At 42.5% G+C, this 23,176-nt stretch overlaps 7 protein-coding genes across 9 annotated transcripts; 5 read left to right on the forward strand and 2 right to left on the reverse strand.

Moving 5' to 3' along the window:
* The first annotated feature begins 967 nt into the window (after positions 1–967).
* Positions 968–7,533, forward strand: LOC132263007 (inositol-trisphosphate 3-kinase homolog). Of its 2 annotated transcripts, none has more exons than XM_059762542.1 (3): positions 968–1,111; positions 4,433–4,510; positions 6,628–7,533. In XM_059762542.1, the coding sequence occupies exons 1-3, from the start codon at positions 983–985 to the stop codon at positions 7,528–7,530; spliced, it is 1,110 nt and encodes a 369-aa protein (XP_059618525.1). In that variant the 5' UTR covers positions 968–982; the 3' UTR covers positions 7,531–7,533. The 2 variants fall into 2 exon arrangements, with proteins under 2 accessions (XP_059618525.1, XP_059618526.1); XM_059762543.1 differs by lacking the exon at positions 968–1,111 and adding an exon at positions 3,539–3,638.
* A 436-nt stretch (positions 7,534–7,969) lies between these two features.
* On the reverse strand, positions 7,970–9,082 carry LOC132263009 (alpha-ketoglutarate-dependent dioxygenase alkB homolog 4). The gene is made up of 2 exons (XM_059762546.1): positions 8,870–9,082; positions 7,970–8,775 (listed from the first exon to the last, which is right to left on the reverse strand). Exons 1-2 carry the CDS (start codon positions 8,969–8,971, stop codon positions 7,993–7,995), a joined length of 885 nt encoding a protein of 294 aa, XP_059618529.1. The 5' UTR covers positions 8,972–9,082; the 3' UTR covers positions 7,970–7,992.
* A 10-nt stretch (positions 9,083–9,092) lies between these two features.
* On the forward strand, positions 9,093–10,453 carry LOC132263008 (UDP-GlcNAc:betaGal beta-1,3-N-acetylglucosaminyltransferase-like protein 1). Its single transcript, XM_059762544.1, has 5 exons — positions 9,093–9,154; positions 9,213–9,560; positions 9,625–9,941; positions 10,011–10,299; positions 10,354–10,453. Exons 1-5 carry the CDS (start codon positions 9,095–9,097, stop codon positions 10,432–10,434), a joined length of 1,095 nt encoding a protein of 364 aa, XP_059618527.1. The 5' UTR covers positions 9,093–9,094; the 3' UTR covers positions 10,435–10,453.
* An 82-nt stretch (positions 10,454–10,535) lies between these two features.
* On the reverse strand, positions 10,536–13,959 carry LOC132263004 (DNA-(apurinic or apyrimidinic site) endonuclease). Of its 2 annotated transcripts, none has more exons than XM_059762540.1 (5): positions 13,822–13,959; positions 12,953–13,483; positions 12,790–12,882; positions 10,968–11,537; positions 10,536–10,834 (listed from the first exon to the last, which is right to left on the reverse strand). In XM_059762540.1, exons 2-5 carry the CDS (start codon positions 13,458–13,460, stop codon positions 10,536–10,538), a joined length of 1,470 nt encoding a protein of 489 aa, XP_059618523.1. In that variant the 5' UTR covers positions 13,461–13,483; positions 13,822–13,959. The 2 variants fall into 2 exon arrangements, with proteins under 2 accessions (XP_059618523.1, XP_059618522.1); XM_059762539.1 differs by having other exon boundaries at positions 13,713–13,959.
* A 1,656-nt stretch (positions 13,960–15,615) lies between these two features.
* On the forward strand, positions 15,616–18,877 carry LOC132262130 (carbonic anhydrase-like). The gene is made up of 5 exons (XM_059761275.1): positions 15,616–15,692; positions 16,922–17,357; positions 17,661–17,706; positions 17,769–18,042; positions 18,342–18,877. Exons 2-5 carry the CDS (start codon positions 16,935–16,937, stop codon positions 18,805–18,807), a joined length of 1,209 nt encoding a protein of 402 aa, XP_059617258.1. The 5' UTR covers positions 15,616–15,692; positions 16,922–16,934; the 3' UTR covers positions 18,808–18,877.
* Positions 18,878–19,848: 971 nt separating this feature from the next.
* Positions 19,849–21,017, forward strand: LOC132263542 (carbonic anhydrase 2-like). The gene is made up of 4 exons (XM_059763347.1): positions 19,849–20,019; positions 20,081–20,120; positions 20,184–20,463; positions 20,531–21,017. Exons 1-4 carry the CDS (start codon positions 19,849–19,851, stop codon positions 21,015–21,017), a joined length of 978 nt encoding a protein of 325 aa, XP_059619330.1.
* Positions 21,018–21,967: 950 nt separating this feature from the next.
* On the forward strand, positions 21,968–23,159 carry LOC132263545 (carbonic anhydrase 1-like). Its single transcript, XM_059763352.1, has 4 exons — positions 21,968–22,138; positions 22,205–22,244; positions 22,314–22,617; positions 22,679–23,159. Exons 1-4 carry the CDS (start codon positions 21,968–21,970, stop codon positions 23,157–23,159), a joined length of 996 nt encoding a protein of 331 aa, XP_059619335.1.
* The last annotated feature ends 17 nt before the right edge of the window (positions 23,160–23,176 follow it).

Below are 23,176 nucleotides of genomic sequence, written 5' to 3' on the forward strand. Positions count from 1 at the left end.
GCTGATCGTTCTAGAAAAATCAGACAAATAGATTTGATCGATGAGTGAATTTTTTAGGCAATGGTAAACAATTATTTTCGGTCTTCTTCAGCACTCTGCTTTACTACAAAGTGATGCAATAGCCGAAAGATACATAGCCAATGACTGATTTATAAGCAAAAGAGATGAGATGAAGCACATGATCGCTTGTAAATTCCTCACGAGAGATTCGCCAAAGACTCTCCAAATAGATGAAAATATGTACGTTCACAGTTAAATTCTGGACAGTGTTTTGGGCATGTCTGAGGAGTATTTACACTGAACAATCGCTCTTTTTTGCTTCGCCTCTTTGCCGAGACTATTTGCGAGGAGTGTGTTTCTCTTGGAACAACTTTTGTATCTTATCGGCGAGGCTTAGAGCTGAGGAGAGGAAAAAGTGTGTCTTGTACAGTGTACAATCTATTTATCGTGCCACTTCGACTGCCGTTCCCCACTTCGAGGCAACACACAGTGACTCCCCAGCGATCGAGAGGCCAGACAGCAGCGAGGCCTCATGTATAGTTCGTTCGCGCCCACAGAACGTACTTTAGTTTCTCTTGAGACTTTGAGCCGAAGCGACACACTTTTCAGCTCGACTCCGAAGTAAGAGAATTTCTATTCGTCACACACAACAGTTGTTGGAATTAAATCATCCCAGAGAGTGTGTGCGATTTTCTCCTGGTTATATCAAGTGAAAAAAATCGCAGCGAAGACAACAGTTTTTAAGTGAAGAAAATACTTTGAGCAAATGCTGGATTTTAGTTTACATTGTATTGTGTGCTAAACATCTCGATTTGAATGCTATGAGAAACTCGTTTCTCGATTGTGACTTGTTTTATTATCGTGTCTTAAATAACTCGCAAGTGAATTTGCATGATTGAGGCATTACATCGAACGATAGAGGGATAAAAAGTTCTCTAGTGCAAAAAGAGTCAATGCGAGACTGTGCGAAGAACGTCAGAGTATGACTTCCACGATACTGCATCCCATGGCTTGGACCAACGAGAGACTGTGCCTGAGCGAGAACACGGGATTAAAGAAGGCACTCCTCAAGATGATCGTCGTGGAGAACGGCAACTCGGCCAAGAGTAATGTAAGTATCAAACAGATGTTCGCTCATAGTACGCACACGTTTCTCATCTCAGCCAAAGATCAACAGTCTTGAGCGCGCCTTTAATGATCACTTTTCAAACACACGTGGAGGAGTTTGGGAGCAAATCCACGCAAATGCCAGAATCTTTCCCATGCTTTCGGCGCCTCCAGAGAGTTTCACCGTGTGCTTGGGAAAGAGCGCGATCACGCGTGATCGACAGATGACGTCTTTTGATTGCTGGATCGAAGTGCTTGATGATCAGTTGGAAACATTATCGCATTGCGAAAGTTCACGCTGTCCTCCAGCGCGCGCGCACAGTCCCAATGATATCCGGTGACAGTGGAAAACCTTTGGTTTTCACACTGAAATGTGATCTAATTCCCAAAATTCAGCCAATGTGAAGGCCAAGAAACTGGTACGATCGAGTTAAGAGTGACGCAAAACTGCACAAGAATTTCGCTAATTTCTCAAAATTGAACTGGCGTTTTTCACACTACACAAAACTCGCGCAAATTAAGTGAAGAAAACTCCAGCAAAAAAAAGACCCCCAAAAGGTTTGCGATCTTCGCCACCGCGAAATCTAACGTATTTCTTTTGCATAACATCGTGCGGAAAGCGAACACGGTGAAAGTCGTCGACGTCTGAAGTTTATTAATTGATGCAATTTGCGCGGGCAAACTTAATGCGCAAGAGTGGCTTCGGCGAACAGAAAAAGAGCACAGTACATGAAAAAGAAACTCCAAACGATGACATGGAAAAAAGTGTGAAATGACGTCAAATGTTGCGACAGAAAAGTTTCAGTTGCGCTCAAATTTTAGTGGCTTCTGCACAAAAAGCCTCCAGTAAATCCACTTCCTGTAGAAATTATGCCTCAGCGCGGTCAGAAATATTCTCGCGATTTATATTTCAATGCTTATTTCCCACACTGTTAAATTTTATCTCTCTCAATACCGCGAACTAAAGCGAATCGTTATGGTTTTGTGCGCAAAGAGACAATTACAAATTTGACAATGCTACTCACGATCAATCGATCGCGACGCAAATTGCTGAAGACATATTTTCACAGGAAGGATTTTAAAAATAGAAAATTCTTCTCTTCGCCCACCGAAAAGGGGAGGCAAAAGCAATAAAAGTGGGTTATTGATGAGCATTACTTTGAGTGCTCAATAATGGTGTTTATTTATAAAATCAGAGACAAGAATAATTTATTTCTCTTTAATGATATTCTCCACATTGTTTGCAAGTCAATGAACGAAAAACAATTAAACGCGATCACATGAATTTTCTTCCTTTCTCGAAAGCGCGCTCTTTTACATTTCTGTCACACTGTGACACATTGTAAGCATTGTAAGTTAAAAGCCTTGAAGTCAAATTGTCTCTCTTTTGGTTGAAATTGAGTCAATTAACACTGCGATTTCGCGAAATGTCATTAATCAATTTCTCAAGTATCTCCGCATGACTTTTTTCGAAAGGCACTGCTAAATTAATCACACCGCTAAAAGCGACGTCACGAAGTGACTCGCATGCATTTGAAGTTGTGAACAAGTACAAGATCATTTTCGAATACATATTGTTGAGTCCGATGTGTATTTTCCACAATTATACACTTTGTTTTTCCCCAACAATGTTGCGATTCTCGCCATGCCAATTTACAACACTAATAGAGTGTGCTTTATATAAATTGCATTCCATTAAACAACTCAATGAAATTCACATCAGAAAACCCACTGTTTAGCTTCTGTTCTGCACGTACATACGACATTTGTGGTGTGACGATGAATTGTGACACTCTTTTTATCAATTTACCTCGTATTTTGATAACCGTGAACATATTGCCTTCTTTTGGAATTTAGAAAATACCACCTACTAGAAATCCCCCCAAAAATGTGTCCTATTCACACTTCGGCTGGTGTATTCACTTCGTGACATGTTCCAGTGCTTCAGATAAGCCCTAAAATTTATTCATTGTCACGATTTCACTGTGAAATATCAAAAAAGAAAACCAGAACTTCCAGTGAAACATTCATCCAAAAGCCCCATAAAAGTTACCTTAAATGACATGGTTTCTCCCCACAAAACAACGTGTATTACAATAGAACGTTCCTTCAATAGCCAGTCTTTTCCAGAGCAAATGAGCTCACAGGAGCGATAAAAAAACCTAGGCATTGTCACGCGTCACCTGATAAATTTTTATATCATTGTTCAAATAAATTCAGCGTGTCATTTCCTTCAAATTAATGATAATTGAACATCAGCATGAAATATAATTACATTCCTTCGTGATCGTTTTTCCGCTCTGAGAACGGACCAGTGATCTCCAGTGCCATCTGGCTGCAAGATCACCTCTCCTGGCATGATAAACGTCACACTGTGCGTTGACAACAGTGATAGATAGTCCTCGGCAAAGAGTGGGTGTTGTCGCGAGTCTCCTTTTGGGGTTCAGAAATACACAGCAAAATACACAATCCTCTTCTTGTGTCAACGCGCGAAAAAAACCACACACCACTTTATCTGGGGTCTGGTGACGGTAAATATGTCTCTGATAGCCATATAATTTGTGGGTAAATAGCGAACAGGCCAGGAAACATGAGCTCAAGTGATCGTTGCCTGTGCTTTTATCAGTTTGGGATGACAGAAAAAACCGCAATTAGAGAGGCTTGTATGAGTGTGGTTGAAAACGTAGCGGAGGATCGACAGATCACCTAATCTCTGTAGTCATGCGAATTAGTAGAAAGACATGTTAAACATGAATTGAAATCTTATCAGACATTCCCTTGTATCTCTCGCGCTTCAGACAATATTTTCTCGCGTGTGGTTGCATCACAAGTGGCAAGAATGAATTATTCTGCGATCTGTAGTAATATTTATCATAAAACAGTGCTGTGACAGACAGGAAAAATATATAGGATTTGTGCGCGCCAACAAGGTTGGACATTTAACACTTGTTTACACAATTGTTGACTCCCGCGGTCTAGAGATGTTAGGTAAACAATTTCACAAGGAATTTATAGAGTACCGTAAAAATAGACTAAAATGTAGGTCTTTTGCATAGACAAAGTGGATAAGAAAAGACCTTTTAAAGTCCCACATCTGCAGTTGTATTGTTACACCGAGCGTTCGTCACTCAATCAAAAGATAATACGATATCAAAATCCAGATACGGAAATTGTCAAAGAATTCACTGTTATTGCGCAAATCCCTCAAGCTCTTGACTCACGATTGCCTATATTTCACATGAATAATCATACACAGACTGCAAGAATTCCTCGAATGACTCCAGTGATTCACTGAAATGATCAATTCTCCTCTCTTTCTTTGCAGAACATCAACGGTGACTTCCTTACAAATCGCAATTTGCCGACACATGACAACATGTCACTGCTCAAATTCTTCGCAATTGTAAGTATATATTTTCCACAGTGTTGAGTGTTTAAAAATTTGCATTCGCTGTTATAAGTTGAGTGCGGTCAAAGAGAAATTTCGGTGAAATCCCTCTTTTGTCCACTCTTGAAGCACACTCATGAACTTCCATGTGACAAAACTTGATGACGCATCTCTGAATCCCCGTTTGCCAATTAAACCTGCGCGCGATGTCTCGAAAAAGGTTAAAATTAAATCAACAAATTTCACAAGTTGACTCTCGGACGTCATTCATTTCCGTGAAACACTTTCAAACCACCTCTCATCAATTGTGCTTCCGGAGGAACACAATTCAGAGTCACAAGAACGCGTGCAATTAGTGTGCATTTTTATTCAACATGTCACGCTCATTGCAATTGACTGATCTTGAGAATCGTGTCACATCAGATTCTGTCTCATTCTTCTGCCAGATGATCACTCAAGCTTTCTTCTATACTCAGAAAGAGCAATCATGCTCTGAGATCACTTGATCTTCACGCTAATCCTAAGCTATTGCAAATGATCGCGCCCACAATCGCTGTCATCTTGACAAATTTGGCGACAATAAAACCCCTCATCCGTGAAAACACTCAAAGCTCACAGCAATAACTGTTAATGGTGCTTGACCAAAGGCATCATCGCTTGATCATCCACCTTCTTGCGATGCCGCGAGGCAGAAAAAAAGCTGAATGAGAGTATGGCAGATTTCCGGCAAATCTCGTTGTGCGATTTCTGTGAATGGCACACAACTAAGAGGAAAAGGAGTCAACTCTCTGCGGAGATCAAGAAACGAGTTGTGTGCGATCATTCGCGGTATTTTATTCACTTCTCGCACACACTTTTATTGGGTTTGTATTTCATCTTGTGGCAATTCGATTTATTTTACATTTTCATTCAATCCAATTGACGTCAGAGCATTTTAAATGGTTGTCTTCGCGAATGAGACAAAACGAAGGCGAAAAAAAGCGTCTTTTGTGGTTAATTGTGCGGCAACAGAGTCGAAATAGAGGCCCCCATACTCTGTCTTCTGGGCGCACAAAATGCCATGCGTGATTAAAAAGTATCGTGAATGCGCGCCACACAAATTGCTGTGGATGTTTTCTGTCGCCACGAAAAAAAGGATCATTAAGAAAATGTGTATTTCACACACTCATTAAATAGAATTGAGTTGTGTGAACAATGAAACGTGACGTCAATTCATAAAAGAATAATATCTGTTCCAGCGCACAATTTCCTCCTCCAATTCCACCCATTTCGTGCATTGGAAGTGATCTCTCATCTTTCGCCCCTAAAGACAAGAAACAGAATTTTATCGTCAGAAATGGAAATTGGATAAGCCATCCAATATTTCTTCAGCTCTGCATATCATAATGAATATGTGAGCCATTTGAATAAATGTTTTGAGTGCTTGGCTACTCCTTGTAAATAAATTAACAGCGAGTTAAAAGTGATGCGCGAAGATCTAATATGAGCGGAGAAGAAGTTGAAATATTAATTAAATATGCGATTGACGCACACAAATTTGTTAATTATACATTTTTATGGTGGGATCCAGAGTGAGAAAATTTATGTCCAATATAACGAACCTCCAGCCATTCACTTTTCGCCCCATTTTCAACCTTTTCCGACCCTCTCGATCGCTGAACTCATCGAATATGTACTCGAGCAGTTGCTCTTGCCGCTGATTTAATTGAATAATTGGCCGATTAAGTGCAAATGGCGCGATCATTTAACACAAAAGCCCATGAAACTGCATTCGCGATCGCACTTCTCAGCCTGATCATCACTTTATGATCACCAATTAATCGCGTGTGAAACGTGATTTATAAGAGATTCCTGAAAATGAATGATATTACGTCAACTTACTGTTTCACTTGAGCGCAGATCTGCCGATAATTGTGCAGATCTTTTGAGAAAGAGCTCAATTCTTGTCCCAAAACAACTAGTTTTGTGAGTTTGAGGCAATAAATTGCTTTTTGCGCTTAATTAAACGATTTTCCACGCACGGTTTGATACAACTTTTATCCGGGTTCAGAGAGACTTATAGCAATTGCAAATCATCACACAAATTATAGAGATCGAAGACTAAACATTTTGTCTTTCTCTTCTCTCTTCAGAACGCCCTGGAATTGAGCGCTCCTGCTTCGCCTGTCCTCTTGCAGCAGAGCAACACTGCCAATGTTGTGCCGCCAGGATGGCTCCAGTTGTCCGGTCATCCCGAGAGCATCGCCCCAACGGCGAACGGTGTCGTGCGCAAGCGCGTGACCGGACCCACAGACGGCGAAATCGTGGCTTACAAAGCCCTGTCCACTGATCCCTGCGCCTCCAAGATCGTGCCCAAGTACATCGGCTACCGGGAAATCGGCGGCGAGTCGCACATCGAGCTGCAGGACTTGTTGCACGGCTTCAAGGAGCCCAACGTGATGGACATCAAGATGGGCTGCCGAACATTCCTGGAGTCCGAGGTGACCAACACCACGCTGCGGCCGGATCTGTACAAGAAGATGATCCTCGTGGATCCCGAGGCGCCCACCGAGGAGGAACACAAGGCGCAAGCCGTGACGAAGCTGCGCTACATGCTGTTTCGCGAGCAGATGTCCAGCAGCCAGACGAAGGGCTTCCGCATCGAGGCGATGAAGATCAAGGGCTCCACACCCATCACGGATCTGAAGACGGTCAAGAGTGACACGGACGTGCGTCAGCTGGTGGGAAATTTCCTGCAGAAGCGACGCGGCGTGACGAAGGAGCTGATCAAGAGACTGAAGCAGATGCGATCGCTGATCGAGAAGAGCGAATACTTCAAGAGTCACGAGGTGGTCGGCAGCAGTGTCTTCATCGTGTACGATGATCACCATGTGGGCGCCTGGATGATTGACTTCGCGAAGAACAAGGTGCTGCCCGAGGGCGTCAGCGTGGACCACCGGAAGCCCTGGATCCCCGGAAATTGCGAGGAGGGCCTATTGCACGGCATGGATGAGCTCATCAGGGTGTGCGAAGGGATCTACGAGGATTCCAAGTAGACTGACTGATCCCCAACGAGACTGACTGAGCTCCAAGTATTCCGGAGAAGCCCTCGAATCTGTTACTTAATTTACCTGCTGTCGGGAAGCTCTAGAGAGAGACTGCCCGGGGACAAGAGGATGATCTCATCGCGTCATACAGGGAAATACCTAGTTTCCCAGTCTCTCACAACTCGAGATAACGCCTCAGTCTCTCTCCACCACTTGTCAAGTAGAATTGGATAAGTTCTTCTTAGGAATTCCTTAGCGATATTGTTGTATTTCCCAAGATACTTATTTATAGTCAATGTGAAACCCACACAATTTTCCACATTGGAAATATTATTAAAAATTATCATTACGAGTGAGAAATATGGATTTTTTTATAATAGAAACCTTTTGTAGTATTTATTGACATAACATTTTTGCAAAGTGTATGAAATAAACGATATTTCCTAATCACGTAATCAAGTGTATTTGTACTCACCTGAAGAACTCCTTGGCTTTGCTGAGCACTTCCTGCGCCACTGCATTGTCACCGTCCAGATAAGGTGGCGTGAATTCCCGATAAGCGATGCACACTCGTCGCTGCCTGATGTCCTCCCGGAGAACGCTGTGCTCCCACTGATACCGCGGCGACCCGAACATGATGATCAGTGATCTTCTGGGCATGGGAACTCGCACAAGAACATCCCCTGAATGATCTTCCGCCAGCGGAGAGATTAAGTGCTGCCTGTAGTCGTTCACCAGGGCCACGTTGTACTTCTTGGTGTCCCCGTGATACGGTGCCAAGGTGAGAACGGAGTCCGAGAGGCAATTCACCGTCACAACTCGCTCTCCCCAGATCCAGCAATCGTCGATATGCGGATCAATTGAAGCTCCCCTCGCGGGATCGTACTCCAGCGAGCACTGCTCGATGGTCTGGTAGTTCTTTAGCAACGCCACCGAGTTGAATCGCTCCTGGATGAAGCGCGAGAAGGCCGGAAAGCCACGGAATCGTCCTGCCTGAAGCTTCATCTTCTTGAAATTTGTCTTCGGTCCGAAGTTTTGCTTCCTTCGGCCACTCTGAGACACATCCCACGTCATTCCGTCAATGCCACGCATCAGCTCAGTCTCCTCCGTCTCGGATATGAAGTCCGGAAGAACAAATATGCCAGGAAAATCCAAACAGCCGCTGTGGTTCTCGTGATTCTGCAATACTTCATCGACATCCCATCCGGGAACAAGTTTTTCACACTTGTAGCAAAACACATAATGCGCTAAGTCCTGCAAAACATTGAAAATGTGCTCAGCTATCCAATTACTAGTGAAAATACAATAATTACACGAAGAATTGCAAGAAAAAACTGTGTCTCTTTACCTGATACTTTTCCATGAAATCTTCCTTCAATATTCCGTATTCCTCTTCGCATAGTAAACAAGTTCGACGTCCTTTGCATCCACATGGTCTTGGGTAATCCATTTTCACCCGATTCACACAATTTCGCGGCCAGGAAGTAGGGAAAAATCAAGTAAAACTGGGAATTTTACAACCAAAACAAACACACATTGATTGATGACAATCCCTCCCTAACCTCACAAAATCATGTCTTGTCGCTGTGAAGATGAAGTGCAGGAAGAAGCCAAAGTTTTGAGCGGATTTGTGGTGAGTTCTCTTCAGGATTCCGCTTATACTCAAATTCACGATAATCTGCCCCTTTCAGAGTATTATAATTACTGTTCTGAATGGTGAAAAATGGGTGGATTCGTGTATGGAATCGATTCTTCGGCAAGAAGGTGATTGCGTCCGGGAAGTGTGTGTTTTCGATGATTGCAGCACAGATGGAACTGTCCAGAAGCTCCTTAGCTGGACTTCTAGGCTCCTTGAGGTGAATGTGCGACTTGTACTCACTGAGAACTCTCCAGGACGCCCGAGAGGAGTGGGTTTTGGAAGGAACAGAGCTATACAATCTTCTTCGGAAGAGTTTCTCTGCTTCCTGGACATTGACGATGAGATGACACCATGCAGATGTTCTAAGCAATTAGAAGTAGCCAAGAAGAATACTCAGGCAGTCAGTTTTCCTCATTTTCCTCGTGAATTTTAGATGTATTAAGTCATGATTTGTTCACTTTCAGATCGTCGGAGGAAAGTTTGTCAGGGATCCTCCGGATTCTACGCACAGATTCACAAAGTGGGCCAATGAGATACCCCAGGACAAGCTCAAAGTACAAATATACACATCCCATGGACCCACAGTCGTAATGCCGACGTGGTTCTTTCACAGAAATGTTTTTCTTTCTGTTGGAGGATTTTCCGAGGATGGAAAAGGAACTCCTGAAGACCTGATCTTCTTCTACAGTCACTTAAATCTCGGCGGTGAACTCTTCAGGGTTGAAGACACTGTTCTAAAGTACAGATATCACGAAGAAGCCACAACGTTTTCCATTCATTGGTGAGTCTAAAGGGAAAATCTTCCTCCTGGAATTTGATTTTGAAACTTTCAATGATCTTATCATGTCAGGAAAACTATCTGGAGACTCCGAATGGATCACTTGATAGAACGCGTCTTCTGCAAAGATCCCTGGACGAGTGGATTCACAATATGGAATGCTGGAAAGCAGGGAAAGCGCTTCTACAGAGATCTTCCTGTGCCTCTGCAGAAGTTGGTCAGATGTTTCTGTGACGTCGATCCCCGGAAGATCCGACGCTCTTTTCAGCCCTTTGATCCCGCGACGAGGAAGTGTGGCTCAGAAATTTCTATAGTAGACTTCAGAGAAGCACAACCACCGATCATTGTGTGCATGAAAATGGTGAGATTCTTATTCGAAATCCTTGAAATTGTCATTAATTTTCCATCCTTTCAGGATCTCACGAACGGCGCCTTGGAGAACAACATTAAGAGTTTGAACCTCGTGGAAGGAATTGATTACATTTTATTCTCTTGATCGTACAAAAAGGGGAAAAGCATCGATAATATTAAACCATTGTACAAACATTGATAAAAACAAACTTACAAAAGATGCTTGACGAAGCGAGATCTTTGTGTTCAGAAGTCAAAGAGCGCAACGATGGGACAGTGATCGCTGCCCATCACTGGCGAGCGGATAATGTTGTCCACCACGGCGCTGGCCAGGCGCTCCGACACGATGAAGTAGTCAAGACGCCAGCCCACATTCTTGCTCCTGGCGTTCATCATGTACGTCCAGAAGGTGTAGGCTTTGGCCTGCTTCGGGTACAAATGCCGGAATGTGTCCACAAAGCCGAGGCAGAAGAGTTTTGTCAAGCTGTCGCGCTCCTCTTGAGTGAAGCCGGCATTCTTCTTGTTCGTCTTGGGATTTGCAAGATCTGAAAGGTGGAATTGAAAGCAATATTCATGAGAAATTCACTGTGAATCGACAGAATTGATGAAGAAGGAAACAACAATCTATTTTAGGTCTTCAGCCTAAAGAGTAAGTATAGTGAAAGCTCAAGTCCTCACCAATTTCCTGGTGAGCCACGTTCATGTCGCCGCAGATGATGACCGGCTTGTTTTGATCCAGCTTGCTGACAAAAGCGTGGAACTTCTCGTCGAAGCGCAGCCGCTTGGGCAGCGTCACAAGCCCGCGGCCGGCGTTCGGTACATACACGCACACCAGATAGAACTTCTCGAACTCCGCCGTGCAGACGCGGCCCTCCTCGTCCAGCTCGGCGTCGCCAATGCCATACGTGACGTTCATGGGCATCGCCTTGGCATAGATGGCCACGCCCGCGTAGCCGCTGTGGCACAGCCAGTACGGATGGTAGCCCTTCACGCGCGCCTCCGGCGGCATGTCGTCGCTCTTGCATTTGATCTCCTGCAGACAGAACACGTCCGGCTGCTCGTGCTTCACATACTCCAGGCCACCCTTCGCGATCCACGCCCGCATCCCCGAAACATTCCAACTGGCGATCTTGAGCTTATACGGCTTCTCGTGCGTGAAGTCGATCTCACTGTAGTTCGTCACTGTGGCGTTGGCGCGCACCTTGCCGCCCTTCTTCGGCACCTCCGCCGCGGCGCCGTTCTCCTCGCCTGCGAAGAAAGTTGCGAGCTTGTTCTTTTCTTGGCCAACAGCAAAACAAAACCACTCCCAAAAAGCCAGACAGAGACAGGCAATTGAGAGTATGCAAAAGCACAGACAAACCACACATAATTGTTCATTACCCAATTCGCGCGCCGCTCAGAGAGTAAATAATTGATCTTTTTTTTGCATTTGAATGCTTGTGAGAGAGATTTTTCACACAATTCGGTCACCCAGAAAAAGCGTCTGAAAGAAATAATAAAACGTTTGCTATACTTTTTCTCGTTCAAGCAGAGATTAAATGAACTAATAAATGTGATTTTTCATCAATTATTTACCCTTCGGGCGACGATCGTTCCTTCATGATGCCTTTCTTTCGGGACAGAAAGAGAGAAAAAGCCGAGCATGCATAAAAGCAACGAAATGCGAGTGAATCTCCATCGGACAAAGAGATCCGCTCACGAATTGCGCGCGCGAGAGATTTTACAACCAGGAAAAAACTGCTTGATTTTTCAGTTTTTCAGTGAATTTGACCAAAGTAAAATTGAGTAAAATGATACAAAATGTCAATGAATTTTCTTGATTACGTGAATCTCATATAATTCAATGTTTTCTGCTACATGAATACCGTACAACTAAAAGAAATAAACCACTTAAACTTATCTCTCTTCTCTCAATTTGTGGTGTTTCAAACAAAAAAAAATATATCCAGAGAAATTATTTGCAAAGTCAATCGGAATCCAAATCAATCTTATTACCTATGCAACTTTACGGATCTCGTCTTATAATCATAAGAGATAATCGAATTGTACATCATTTTCTTGCTCTCCTCAGAGATTTTCTTTGTCTTCAAGAATTATCAATCTTTCATACTTCATTACAATTTACAATGTAATATTTGACAACTTTTTTCTATAAGATAAGACTTGTAATCTTGCATAGGGCCGTCAAATACGGATGACTTAATAGTCGTAGAATAAAATATTAAGTGTAAGTTAGTAATAAGTGAATTCATAGAGGTATTTCTTAGACAAATCGAACCGCATAATAAAAACAACATTTTTCGTCAGCCAATTCTACAAAACTTCACAAATCTTGAATTTATTCAGATATTAACTATCCAAAATTGAGGATAAAAAAAACGAGAAAAGAATTTGAGGGCAGTTACACTTGAAAAAATAAAGTCCTTCGGCATTATTATAACTTCAGAATTCAAAATGGACAAATGAAAGTAATCCTGACCCCAAAACTAAAACTATTTACCGCTCGTCTCGACGGCCGCTTTCGGCTTCCTTCCGCGCTTTGCCTTCGCCTTGGCTGGCGACTTTGCGGGGCTCTTGGTGGGACTCTTTGCGGCTGGAAAGAAAATAGAGGAGCAGTAAGTTTAGTTGTCTGCAAAGTTTTCACGTGCAAGCGTGCGAATTACCTTTAGTTGCGCGGCCCTTCTTGGCTTTGGGCGAGGCGGCGACGGCAGCGGTCGAATCTGGTGCGTCGTCAGACGGAGCGGCCTTCTTGGCGCGTCCGGATGCTTTGGTGACGCCCTCCTCCTTCTTTCGGCCTGATCCGTTTGCCACCGGTGACTTAGACGTTTTCTTCGTCGCCTTCTTCTTGGGCGACGCTTTGGCCTTGGCCGCGGGCCTCTTCGGCGACTTGGCAGGCGATGCAGCGTCATTGGCCGGCTCCTCGTCCTTCTTTGCCTTCTTGGCCGGACTCACGTCCTCCGGAGCGGGTGGCGGGGCCGCCTTCTTACCGCGGCCCTTCTTCTGGGGCTCGGCAACGTCATCAGTCTTCTTGGTGCGCGCCTTCTTTGCCGGACTGGCTTTCTTCGCCGCGCCGTCGTCGGCGGCGCGTTTCCCGCGCTTCTTCTGCTCCACCGGCGCCTCGGTCGCGGCCTCCGTCGCTTCCGGCTTCTTCGCGCTCTTCTTCGGCGGCATCTGGGCGATTAGTCGATCAGGGTCTTCAAAGAAAGAACACAAAAGCACTCTTAGGACACTGGGAGCCACGCTAGAGCTTTCCGGACACTTTGCCGGAAAGCGTCACCAAGCTAACGCCTTCCCAAAACCAACGCATTCCCCACTAGAAATACACCGCAGAGCACCCCACAGCACCGTCAGAACAGCCCCCAAGAATCCCCGTTGTCCCTTTTCGACGGCAAATCATGTAAAATCCTGCAAACAAGAGCTCACCAAAAGTAAAATGTCCGAGATTTCCTGCAAGCTTGTAGCGTTGGTCTTACTGAACCACGCGCACCGTGCTTTTCTTACGACTTTCTCGCGATAACCGCTCTGAACACACCTTCCTATCTGTTCGGCGACTGGCCAGGACACGGCGGAATCACTCGGGCAAGTTGTGGGGAGTGGAAATTCAGTGAAAACTAGGCGTGCAATCTCCGGGAAAATGCGGTGCGTTTCTGGAAAGCCAACTCGCAAAAGTGACAGCGCGCATTTTTGCTGACACTTCCCGTGCTCGGATTCTCGTACTCCGAAACGGCGTGTCGGCTGGAAGTGTAAAAAATGGCTGTCGGAGTAGAAAATTATTCTCGTTGAAAATTTGCAAAATATCTTATGTAAGCGCAAAAAGACTGAAATAAGCAATAGTAAATTTACTCACTTGGACTACTTGGCGTCATCTTTGAAGAAATTTGAATCACAAGCATCATAATCGCTAGATTATTCCAGATTTCAGTGCTTTTACTATTGTGTACAGACAACTCAATTGGCCCTGTTTTGGATCAATAAACATCTTACAAACCTTGTTCACAATTCTTGCTGAATTGTTGCGATCATAAAATGCACAATATTTACGCAAACGGATATTCGTTAACCTTCCAGCTTTCCAGTGTGGAAGTAAGAAAATTCAAAAGTGGCAACTGAAAACCCAAGCAAACGACTGCCAACAAAAAAACTAAAGATAAGGAGCACAATTTTAGCTTAAATTTAGCTCAATTTCGAGTAATAGCAGTCCTTGAACTTAAAGTGTTAAGCAGAATGTATGAATATAGAATCGATCTTCATACTTCCTGTTGCTTCGTATTTTATACGGCCAATTTATACTCTTTAGTAAATAGCATTGGCTGAGACATACAGCAGTAATTCAGCTGAAAATCATTCTACCAATTTATATTTGCGAAATTTTTATGTGCTCAGCCAAGTAAGATTTATTTTACCACGTCTTGAAATTAGTTTTAATTGCTCCATTTTCACATAAACTCTATCAAATAAAACACGTTAGTACAAAAGATTTAAACACAGTCAAACGATATTTTCCCACGCCATGAATATTAAAATAATTATTTATCATACCATATTGTATGGTATCTCTGTCTTTTGACGATAACAGCGCGAGTCTCGTGATTTCTATGAATGCCACTTTAAATTTCGCGTACGACGCCACTTATCGACACGCGAAATTTTTATAATCCACCTGAGATAGGATTAAAAGTACAATAGCAAAAAGCGAAAAATACTGTCTTATTATCGTCAATTCAAAGGCAGCCCACTCTTATCGCCTTGCGGGTGAGAAGATACTTTCGAAGATGTCGTTGGCGATTATAGAAATCCCATGACCAGTCAGAGTCATAAAAATTTTGCAATTTCATAAGCTGCGTAAGACAAGAAGATAATTATCAGTCAAATTTCCGGTGATTTTTCCTAAACCACTAAAGAAAAGCGACAAGAGACCGGTTTCTGAGGTCATTTGTATATCTTCCGGCGACTCTCTAACTTCCATTCATCCACTTGGGATCATTTAGTTGTGAATCAAGGTAGGATTTATGCTGAATTCCTATGAAAAACCCCAAATGAGGAACATGAATCATCTTTCGGTGAGATTATGATAAAAAAAAGAAACATGCTGAGATTGCTGAGATGGGCACATTATGGATATCATCCAGCAATTTGCCATCAAAATTACCATTCGCGTGTCTTAACGCATCATTGTTTTTCCCAGTGATCTTCTTGGGTTACCACAGCGCGCCTCGCCGCAGTTCAGACGTAGAACAATATGGGTTTTCGCTGGCGTTTGGTGGGGGGAAAAACTCACAATAAGAATAGCCAGGTTAAATAAAGTGAATAAAGTGCTTCACAAGCAAGCAGAAAACTCAATTCTCAGTGGTTCTTTGACCACTCAGGGTGGTTCTGGAGGATCTATTGTGACCAAATAAGAATGTAAGTGATCTTTAGGAAGTGCGAAATTAGTGGAAAAATAGTATTTCCGCTCCCATAAATTATAGCAATGTGTTTGTGTGTCGTTTAGTCATATCAAGTTTTCAAAATTGTCAGAGGAATTTTGAGTTATTTACAATTAATAAATTTTCTCGGACTACAAGGGGAAAAACTCAGACAACAATTGTCTATATTGACCAGAAAGACCATCAATCAAAAGTGATATTTCATCTTTGGATCAAAAAGTGGGAGCAATCGTCACTTTATCTCTGAGAAATTCGCCAAATAAAGCTCCCGAAGACAACTTTCAGTGGTCATTTGCTCACTAACAGTCGTGGAAGACACACGAAAAAGGCAAATTGGAACAGCCAAACAGTGTTTCTTGCGAACTCAATTAAAAGTGAAAATATTATAGTGGTGAATAAATTGCATAAACAAGTATTTTATACACAATTCTTATAATAATAATAATCAATACAAAAAAACTCAGAATTCCCATTTTGCAGTATTTAATATTGAATTCTTGTAATCAAACAAGCGTGTTTTGCTATTTATATGTTTCTATAATGAGGTGATTTTACAATTTGATAGTATTGTGCAGTGAGTCTTTTGCATTATGCTCGCTCAACTGACAAAACGTTATTCATACACTCAGATCAGAAGGTTTTTCCAATTTACTCATCAACAGCTCATAAAGAGCAGTGCATAATTTATTCCTTCTGATTTATTAAGTTCAAGATCTCGAATCTCACTTGGGAAGATCATTCAACTTCTCTCGCAGAAGGATTTTATGCTAAGTACTCACATCAATTAATATGTAAGCCGATAGTAATTGCTATTCATTGGCTATTCACTTTCAATTTTGATAAGAAAAATCGTGATTTAGATTCGCGTGGCTGTAAAACTATTTCAATAATCTATTAATTGAGGGAAACAGTCTATTACACGTGCATTGTGTAGTGTTTATCAAATATAACTTTTATTGCGCTATATTTTTATATACAATGTAATATTCGCTAACAGGAATTCCATCTAAAATAACTAATAATTATTCGCGTGGGCATTTTGAATGAGTAGCAAATTTATCGCCTCAATTATCGGGGATTAAAAACTGATAGATTATTGGTATTTGATATGACAACGGCCATAAATGTTTTAGTGGATGATTAATTTATAGCATTGGAAGCAATAGAGCGAAAAATTCACACGAGATTTGTATCTGTTCCCTTCAGAACGCAACGCACGATGAAGTTGATAGTCTTCATAGTCATCGCTTGTGTGGCGAGCATAGCGGCTGAGGAATACCATGATTATGATCATTATGACGACCACGAGGCGTCTCCGGAGGAAGTGCGAGAGCCCGCGGATCATCATGAGGAGGAGGGCGACTTCGGTCCTCCGGAGGAAGACGAGGATATGAGCCAGGAAGAGAGCATTCACAGAAAAGGCTTTGGAAAGCCTTATCACTCGTGGGGAGACAATCATGCTGATAATGAGAAGTACTTTGAACATCTGTTTGGCAAGAAGCCGAAAGATATCCAGAGTCCAGCCTACAGCTATAAATCCGGCACGGGAGCCAATATAATTCCCACAGAAGCTAAAGAGATCACTGCCAAACAATCTCTGAGGGATGATCCTGAAGTGACGACAAAATCTTACACTCCACGAGTGAGTATCCATTATTATAATAGATTGTAGTAATTTTCTTGGTAATTTTGTGTGTGTTTGACTCATTAATATAAACTAAAGACACGTTTCTAGAGACTATTATTGACTAACAAATTGACTAATACAGAACTGAAAGACTGAACGCGAGGTGTGCTTTTTAATAAAGGTTACACAAGCAAAATAAGCAATAACTTGACGATATATTGAGAAGCCTAATTAAAATCATGCCTCGGTATTTAATTTTACGGACTATTCTTATGGTAAAACTAGTTGTTAAATGCTATTGTTGCTCAAATTTTGCAGAGCGGAGACGATAACAACTACGGATATCGGCCAGATAGCGAATATCGTAAGTGTTTCATTTGATAAAACAAATGAATTTCTGCTAAATTGACTAATTTTCATCTGCAGCTCCTGAAGCATGGGTGGAAAAGTGGCCCGAATGCGGTGGAACGCGCCAGAGTCCCATCAATCTGGCCCTGCCGGCGTGCGAGAAGGACTACGGACCGCCTCTGCAATCGGTGTTCTTCAAGAAACACCCGCACACGACGACAATCAGGAATCTGGGGCACACTGTGCAGTACTCCTTCTCTTACATTGGCACGCCACCAATCCTGACCGGCGGCTTCCTGGACGCCGAGTACCTTTTCGCCCAGCTGCACTTCCACTTCGGCTCGAGTGACTAGTAAGTGTTGAATTTATGCCAACAACTGTGAGAACCGGAATTGTTCTTGTGGGAGTTCCGCATGATTTATTGGCGTTCTCACCGCCAGACTATGCAAGAATGGAAACTCGAGAGCTCAAGGCATTTGCAATGCATGCGCCAAACCTTGTCCTTCACTCACGGACGTGACTTTGAGCGCCTCGAGCGGTTTCTTGTGCTTCCGCGCACACTCTAGCCTAGAGCACTTGAGCTTTCACTGCTTGGTAAAATCCTTATCGGCTTAAGAGACTAAACGATTTCTCTTAACTCTTATCTTCCAGTTCGGGCTCCGAACACTCACTCAACTCAGTGACTTACCCAATGGAAATGCACTTGGTGTTCTATAACGCAATTTATAACGACACACAAGAGGCCAGCCAGCACGCAGACGGACTCCTTGTGCTTGGACTCTTTTTCCAAGTGCTGGAAAAGACACCCAACCAAAGATTCGCGCTCTACCTGAGCGACGTGCCCACAGACGGAACTGAGATTAGGATCGAGAATCCGCGCAGTCATCGACTCTTCGACTTTGTGGGCTCCATGGACTTCCACTATGCCACATACGAGGGTAGCCTGACCACGCCGCCCTGCTCTGAGGCCGTCACGTGGATCCTCTCGACGCGCCCGCGGGAGATCAGCCGCCAGGACCTGGATACGTTCAGGGCGCTGCAGGGCTACGAGGGGCCCATGATGGACAACTTCCGGCCGATCCAGAGCATCAACGGCCGCTCATGCGCCTACCACTAGTTAAGGTCTAGCTTAAGAAGTCCCCCCACCTGAGTACATCTCAAAACTTTTTGTATCTGACTGAAAATAAACGTATGATCAACTTGAAACAGCAATCAATTTCATTTACAGCTTTATGATCTTCGCTGTGTTGTGATATAAGCACGCGACTTATCGTGGGAATTTTTCCCCGTAAACTCTTATCACTCTCTCCCAGACGAGGTCTTTGGCGCAGGAAGGGGTCAACACTCACTCTCTCTCCAGTGTTACTAATCTCTAAGGCGTATTTGGAGTGAAGATATGTCTGCAGTTGTTAGCTTTTATGGCGAATATTGCGAATATACAATAACAATAGATCAACGACTGATGTCATCTGCGTCTAGAATTTCTTGCTTAGTAATTGAGCAATGAAAATATATGCTTTTGGAAAGACGATGCGTAAATTCATATTAAAGCTTCAATAATTCTTAAAATGTCGCATTCGTTTGGAGAATAGAATAATAATTATAATTATTATGTATTATATAATTGAATATTAGGATAATAATTATGACGAATTTAATAAGTAGAGGGATTAAAAAAAAACATTTTAATTGAAAATAGAATAAAAGTAATATCGATTTATAAGTTTGGACACAAAAATTCTGCTCAAATCTTCACCAGTTCTTTAGCGTTCAAAATTTGCTCATTGCATCATTGTATTTTTCCATCGTCTGTTCAATTGCACGTTACCAAAGTCAGAACCTCACCTGGTAACGATCAATTCGATCAATAGATAAGGAAGGAACAGACGAGACAACTCTCGTTTACCAATATTATATATGTAATATACATGAGCTATCACAGCCAGTGGGATCTTCAAAAGCTTAATCAGCAAGAGGTGTGTAAAATAATTAGTTTATTCACCAATTTGCAGCTCTAATTTCCCCAGATAATGAAAGATAATAGTGGGAATTTTGCAATTTCCCGCAATATATAAGGGGGAAAGTGTATTGATGAAGTCACAAGTATCTCGTTCGCTGTGATCAAATTCAGTGTGAAAATCCTACGGGAGCGGAAAGCATGAAAATCCTCATCGCAGTCTTGCTGATCGCCTCCGTCGAGAGGCTTCAGGCGAGGGACTTTTCCTGGGAATCCGCCAAGAACTCCGTGAGCGAGCTCACCGAGGAGCAGGAATATGCTGTCCTGCTTCAGCGATTGGGAGAATTGGAGGAACTGGATTTCGCGCCTCGCGTAAGTTTAACAGACTCAAATCAGTCCCAAAATAAATTTTTGATCTGAATCCTAATTTCAGAGCGGCGATCATTATGGTTATGAGGAACACAGCGAATATCGTAAGTTGATTTTGTAAAAAAGGGTATTTGTGCATTTCTAAATCCTGGATCATCTCTATAAAGCTCCTGAGCGTTGGGTTGAAAAGTGGCCAACCTGCGGTGGACTTAAGCAGAGTCCGATCAACGTTGACCCATCGTCCTGCAAAAGGGATCTTGCGCTCTTCCCCATCAAACTCAACAATTACGACGTCAATCCAGTGACTTCAACCGTGACCAACGTGGGACACGCAGTGCAGGTCTCTTTCACCTACGGCAAGAACGCTCCTTATGTCACTCGTGGAATCCTGAATTTGAAGAGATACAACTTCCAGCAGTTCCACTTCCACTTCGGGAAGACTGATAGGTGAGACGATCGATATTTTGGGTGAATTCTGACCACAAAATCTAACTGAAATTACTTTGTCTTCCAGTGTGGGATCAGAACATACTCTCAGTTCCAAGCATTATCCTCTGGAACTCCATTTGGTCCACTCCAAATCTACTTATGCCGACGTTAGCGAAGCTTCTCAGCACTCTGACGGTTTGCTCGTTCTTGGCTTCCTCTTCCAAGTCTCAGACGCCGACGATGACGAGACTAACAACTCACTCAGTGGCTATTTGACGGACTTTTTGTCCCAAATTAAGAACTCCGGCGAGAGCGTGACTGTGGATAATGCAAAATCACACCGTCTGCTTGACTTCATCGGATCCCTCAGCTTCAAATATGTCCGCTACGAAGGCAGCTTGACCACTCCGCCATGTTCTGAGGCCGTTACGTGGTACGTGTCATCCACAATCTTGAAAGTCAGCCGTGCGACACTGGAGGGCTTCAGAGGTGTGAACGGAGATGAGGGCCAAATGGCTGGAAATCACCGACCAACTCAGGACCTCAACGGACGCGATTGTTACGTTCGCTAAACAACCCTACGACTTTTATTACCTTATCTTGTCACCGGTGCCATATTTTTTCTACCTTGAAAAGGATCCTTTGTAAAAGAATTCAAGCATTTTTTGTTCAGTAAAAAGCAATGTAAAAAAACCACATTATCTTTGAATTACTTTTGATTTTTCGATTTTTTGCCAGTTTTGATTTCACTTTCCATTGGATTTATGTTTCCCAAATATCAACTGTACATTGTGTGACTGTCTCGAAATATCAAGTGAAATCTCTAGCAAATTAATCATTCCTTATAATGGCAATTTATTCAAAACGTCACTCTAGTAGAGAACCTTATCAAATTCCGTCGGGCTTTTCGGCACGAGTATTAATATCAAATTAAAAGGTAGGTGAGTTATTCTGACTACTATTTAAATTCTTCGTTACTTTGTATAGTGAAAAATTACAGGATAAAGTGTTCGCGTAGCCCAATCTTGCCCTAAGTGAATTAAGCATTTTGAAAGTGAATTCGCAGTGATAAAGACAATAAGAGGCGGGTGGTTTCCCTAAATTTGCTCAGTATAAATCAATTCGAAGGCTTTGCCGTGCAACAAAATTTCGTGCATAACAGATTCACAGTGAAATAATATAATAAATAGGTGTGCAAATTGCAGTTCCGATAACAATTCGCTCGTTCCAAGTATAAATAAGTTATGCAGGTATGTGAATATGAATAAAAGATGACTAGTTTAATTTATTGTTCAACTGCACATTGGGAAAGATATGTACATAGTAAGGAATCATCAATTTTACATTTATTTCGGTTTAAAATAACATGCATTGTTCTGATGATTCGCAGTCGCGTGTATAGTCGTCTGTGACTCGTCTAGACCGTGATAAACTATATTTTAGTGTGTACAGAAAAATCACTATTCGTCAGATGTACGAGAAAATAGGGATAATCATCTCGGTAACTTTGTTAATCGTGACAATGGATGAAGGAAAAGCTCAGGACGATTCGTCTTTGGAAGATTCCGCAAACGATTTGTCCACAAACGAAACCATTCAAGTGGAAGGTACGAAATTTGATGGAATGCTAAAAATTCTTCCACTCAATGACGATTTTCCTCTGCAAATAAGAAACTACATGGATTACACAGCTGTAAGTGAATGTTGATTTTCCACGCTCAGTGAATTTAAATAGAAACTTTAATATCTTTCGCCCTAGAGTCATGACGACTATGGCTATGATAACACCAGCGAGTACCGTGAGTTATTTGATTTCCTGTGATTTTATCGATCCATTTAATTTTATCCTGGTGTTTTCTTCCCCTCAGCGCCCTACAAATGGTACCAAAAGTGGCCAGCTTGCGGAGGTTATGAACAAAGTCCAATAGATATTAAGCCATCGGACTGCAAATCAGACTACAGCCGCTACCCATTCAGATTTCATTACTTCCACTCATTCATAACTGAGGCTTTCATTGAAAATAATGGACATTCCATCCAAATCACGTTCGCTTTCAAAGGCACAACGCCAATGATAACTTCGGGATTAGGTTCCTATCAAAATCACCATTACTATTATGGAACAAAGTACAAATTTGCTCAACTGCATTATCACTTTGGGAAGACAAACGAGTAAGTGTTGGAACTTTTCAAATATTTAAAGAAAATCTACCTTTACCTCATCTCTTTGCAGTGTTGGATCCGAACACACAATCAAATCCAAATCATATTCCATGGAATTGCACTTGATCTTCATCAAGAGTTATTACAAAAGTATCGAACAAGCCGCTCTAGATCGCAACGGTTTGCTTGTTATTGCTGTTCTCTTCGAAATTGCCGAGAAAGCCGAAAGCTTACCATTTGTGGAATACATTGATTACGTAAGGGAAGCTGGAAAGAGAATCCGAGTGCGATATCCTGGCTTCAAGCTTACTAACTTCTTCAAAAGGTCAAAGTCCTATATTCGCTACCATGGCAGCTTGACTTCGCCGCCGTGTTCTGAAGCTGTGCAATGGCTAATCGGCTCAAATATTCACAAGATCAGTCATAGAGACATAGAAAAACTTCGCGAACTGCAGAAGTTTGGCGCCAGCGGAGATTCAATGGCTGGAAATTATCGTCCTTTGCAGCAAAGATATGGTCGCTCGTGCTACACTTCAAAGACACAATATTGATTGTCACAATTTCACTA

Source organism: Phlebotomus argentipes, unplaced genomic scaffold, assembly GCF_947086385.1.
Source record: "Phlebotomus argentipes unplaced genomic scaffold, Phlebotomus argentipes genome assembly contig_15, whole genome shotgun sequence".
Taxonomy (NCBI): domain Eukaryota; kingdom Metazoa; phylum Arthropoda; class Insecta; order Diptera; family Psychodidae; genus Phlebotomus; species Phlebotomus argentipes.

Coding starts and splice junctions, on each gene's coding strand:
- LOC132263007 (XM_059762542.1), top strand. CDS start 983: ATGACTTCCACGATACTGCATCCCATGGCTTGGACCAACGAGAGACTG. Junction 1,112..4,432: donor GCAACTCGGCCAAGAGTAAT/GTAAGTATCAAA, acceptor CTTTCTTTGCAG/AACATCAACGGTGACTTCCT. Junction 4,511..6,627: donor TGCTCAAATTCTTCGCAATT/GTAAGTATATAT, acceptor TTCTCTCTTCAG/AACGCCCTGGAATTGAGCGC.
- LOC132263009 (XM_059762546.1), bottom strand. CDS start 8,971: ATGGATTACCCAAGACCATGTGGATGCAAAGGACGTCGAACTTGTTTA. Junction 8,776..8,869: donor ATTTCATGGAAAAGTATCAG/GTAAAGAGACAC, acceptor AATGTTTTGCAG/GACTTAGCGCATTATGTGTT.
- LOC132263008 (XM_059762544.1), top strand. CDS start 9,095: ATGTCTTGTCGCTGTGAAGATGAAGTGCAGGAAGAAGCCAAAGTTTTG. Junction 9,561..9,624: donor CCAAGAAGAATACTCAGGCA/GTCAGTTTTCCT, acceptor GTTCACTTTCAG/ATCGTCGGAGGAAAGTTTGT. Junction 10,300..10,353: donor TCATTGTGTGCATGAAAATG/GTGAGATTCTTA, acceptor CCATCCTTTCAG/GATCTCACGAACGGCGCCTT.
- LOC132263004 (XM_059762540.1), bottom strand. CDS start 13,460: ATGCCGCCGAAGAAGAGCGCGAAGAAGCCGGAAGCGACGGAGGCCGCG. Junction 11,538..12,789: donor AGCGGCCGTCGAGACGAGCG/GTAAATAGTTTT, acceptor CTTTCTTCGCAG/GCGAGGAGAACGGCGCCGCG. Junction 10,835..10,967: donor CGTGGCTCACCAGGAAATTG/GTGAGGACTTGA, acceptor TCCACCTTTCAG/ATCTTGCAAATCCCAAGACG.
- LOC132262130 (XM_059761275.1), top strand. CDS start 16,935: ATGAAGTTGATAGTCTTCATAGTCATCGCTTGTGTGGCGAGCATAGCG. Junction 17,358..17,660: donor CAAAATCTTACACTCCACGA/GTGAGTATCCAT, acceptor CAAATTTTGCAG/AGCGGAGACGATAACAACTA. Junction 18,043..18,341: donor CACTTCGGCTCGAGTGACTA/GTAAGTGTTGAA, acceptor CTTATCTTCCAG/TTCGGGCTCCGAACACTCAC.
- LOC132263542 (XM_059763347.1), top strand. CDS start 19,849: ATGAAAATCCTCATCGCAGTCTTGCTGATCGCCTCCGTCGAGAGGCTT. Junction 20,020..20,080: donor AACTGGATTTCGCGCCTCGC/GTAAGTTTAACA, acceptor TCCTAATTTCAG/AGCGGCGATCATTATGGTTA. Junction 20,464..20,530: donor CACTTCGGGAAGACTGATAG/GTGAGACGATCG, acceptor TTTGTCTTCCAG/TGTGGGATCAGAACATACTC.
- LOC132263545 (XM_059763352.1), top strand. CDS start 21,968: ATGGATGAAGGAAAAGCTCAGGACGATTCGTCTTTGGAAGATTCCGCA. Junction 22,139..22,204: donor ACTACATGGATTACACAGCT/GTAAGTGAATGT, acceptor CTTTCGCCCTAG/AGTCATGACGACTATGGCTA. Junction 22,245..22,313: donor TGATAACACCAGCGAGTACC/GTGAGTTATTTG, acceptor TCTTCCCCTCAG/CGCCCTACAAATGGTACCAA.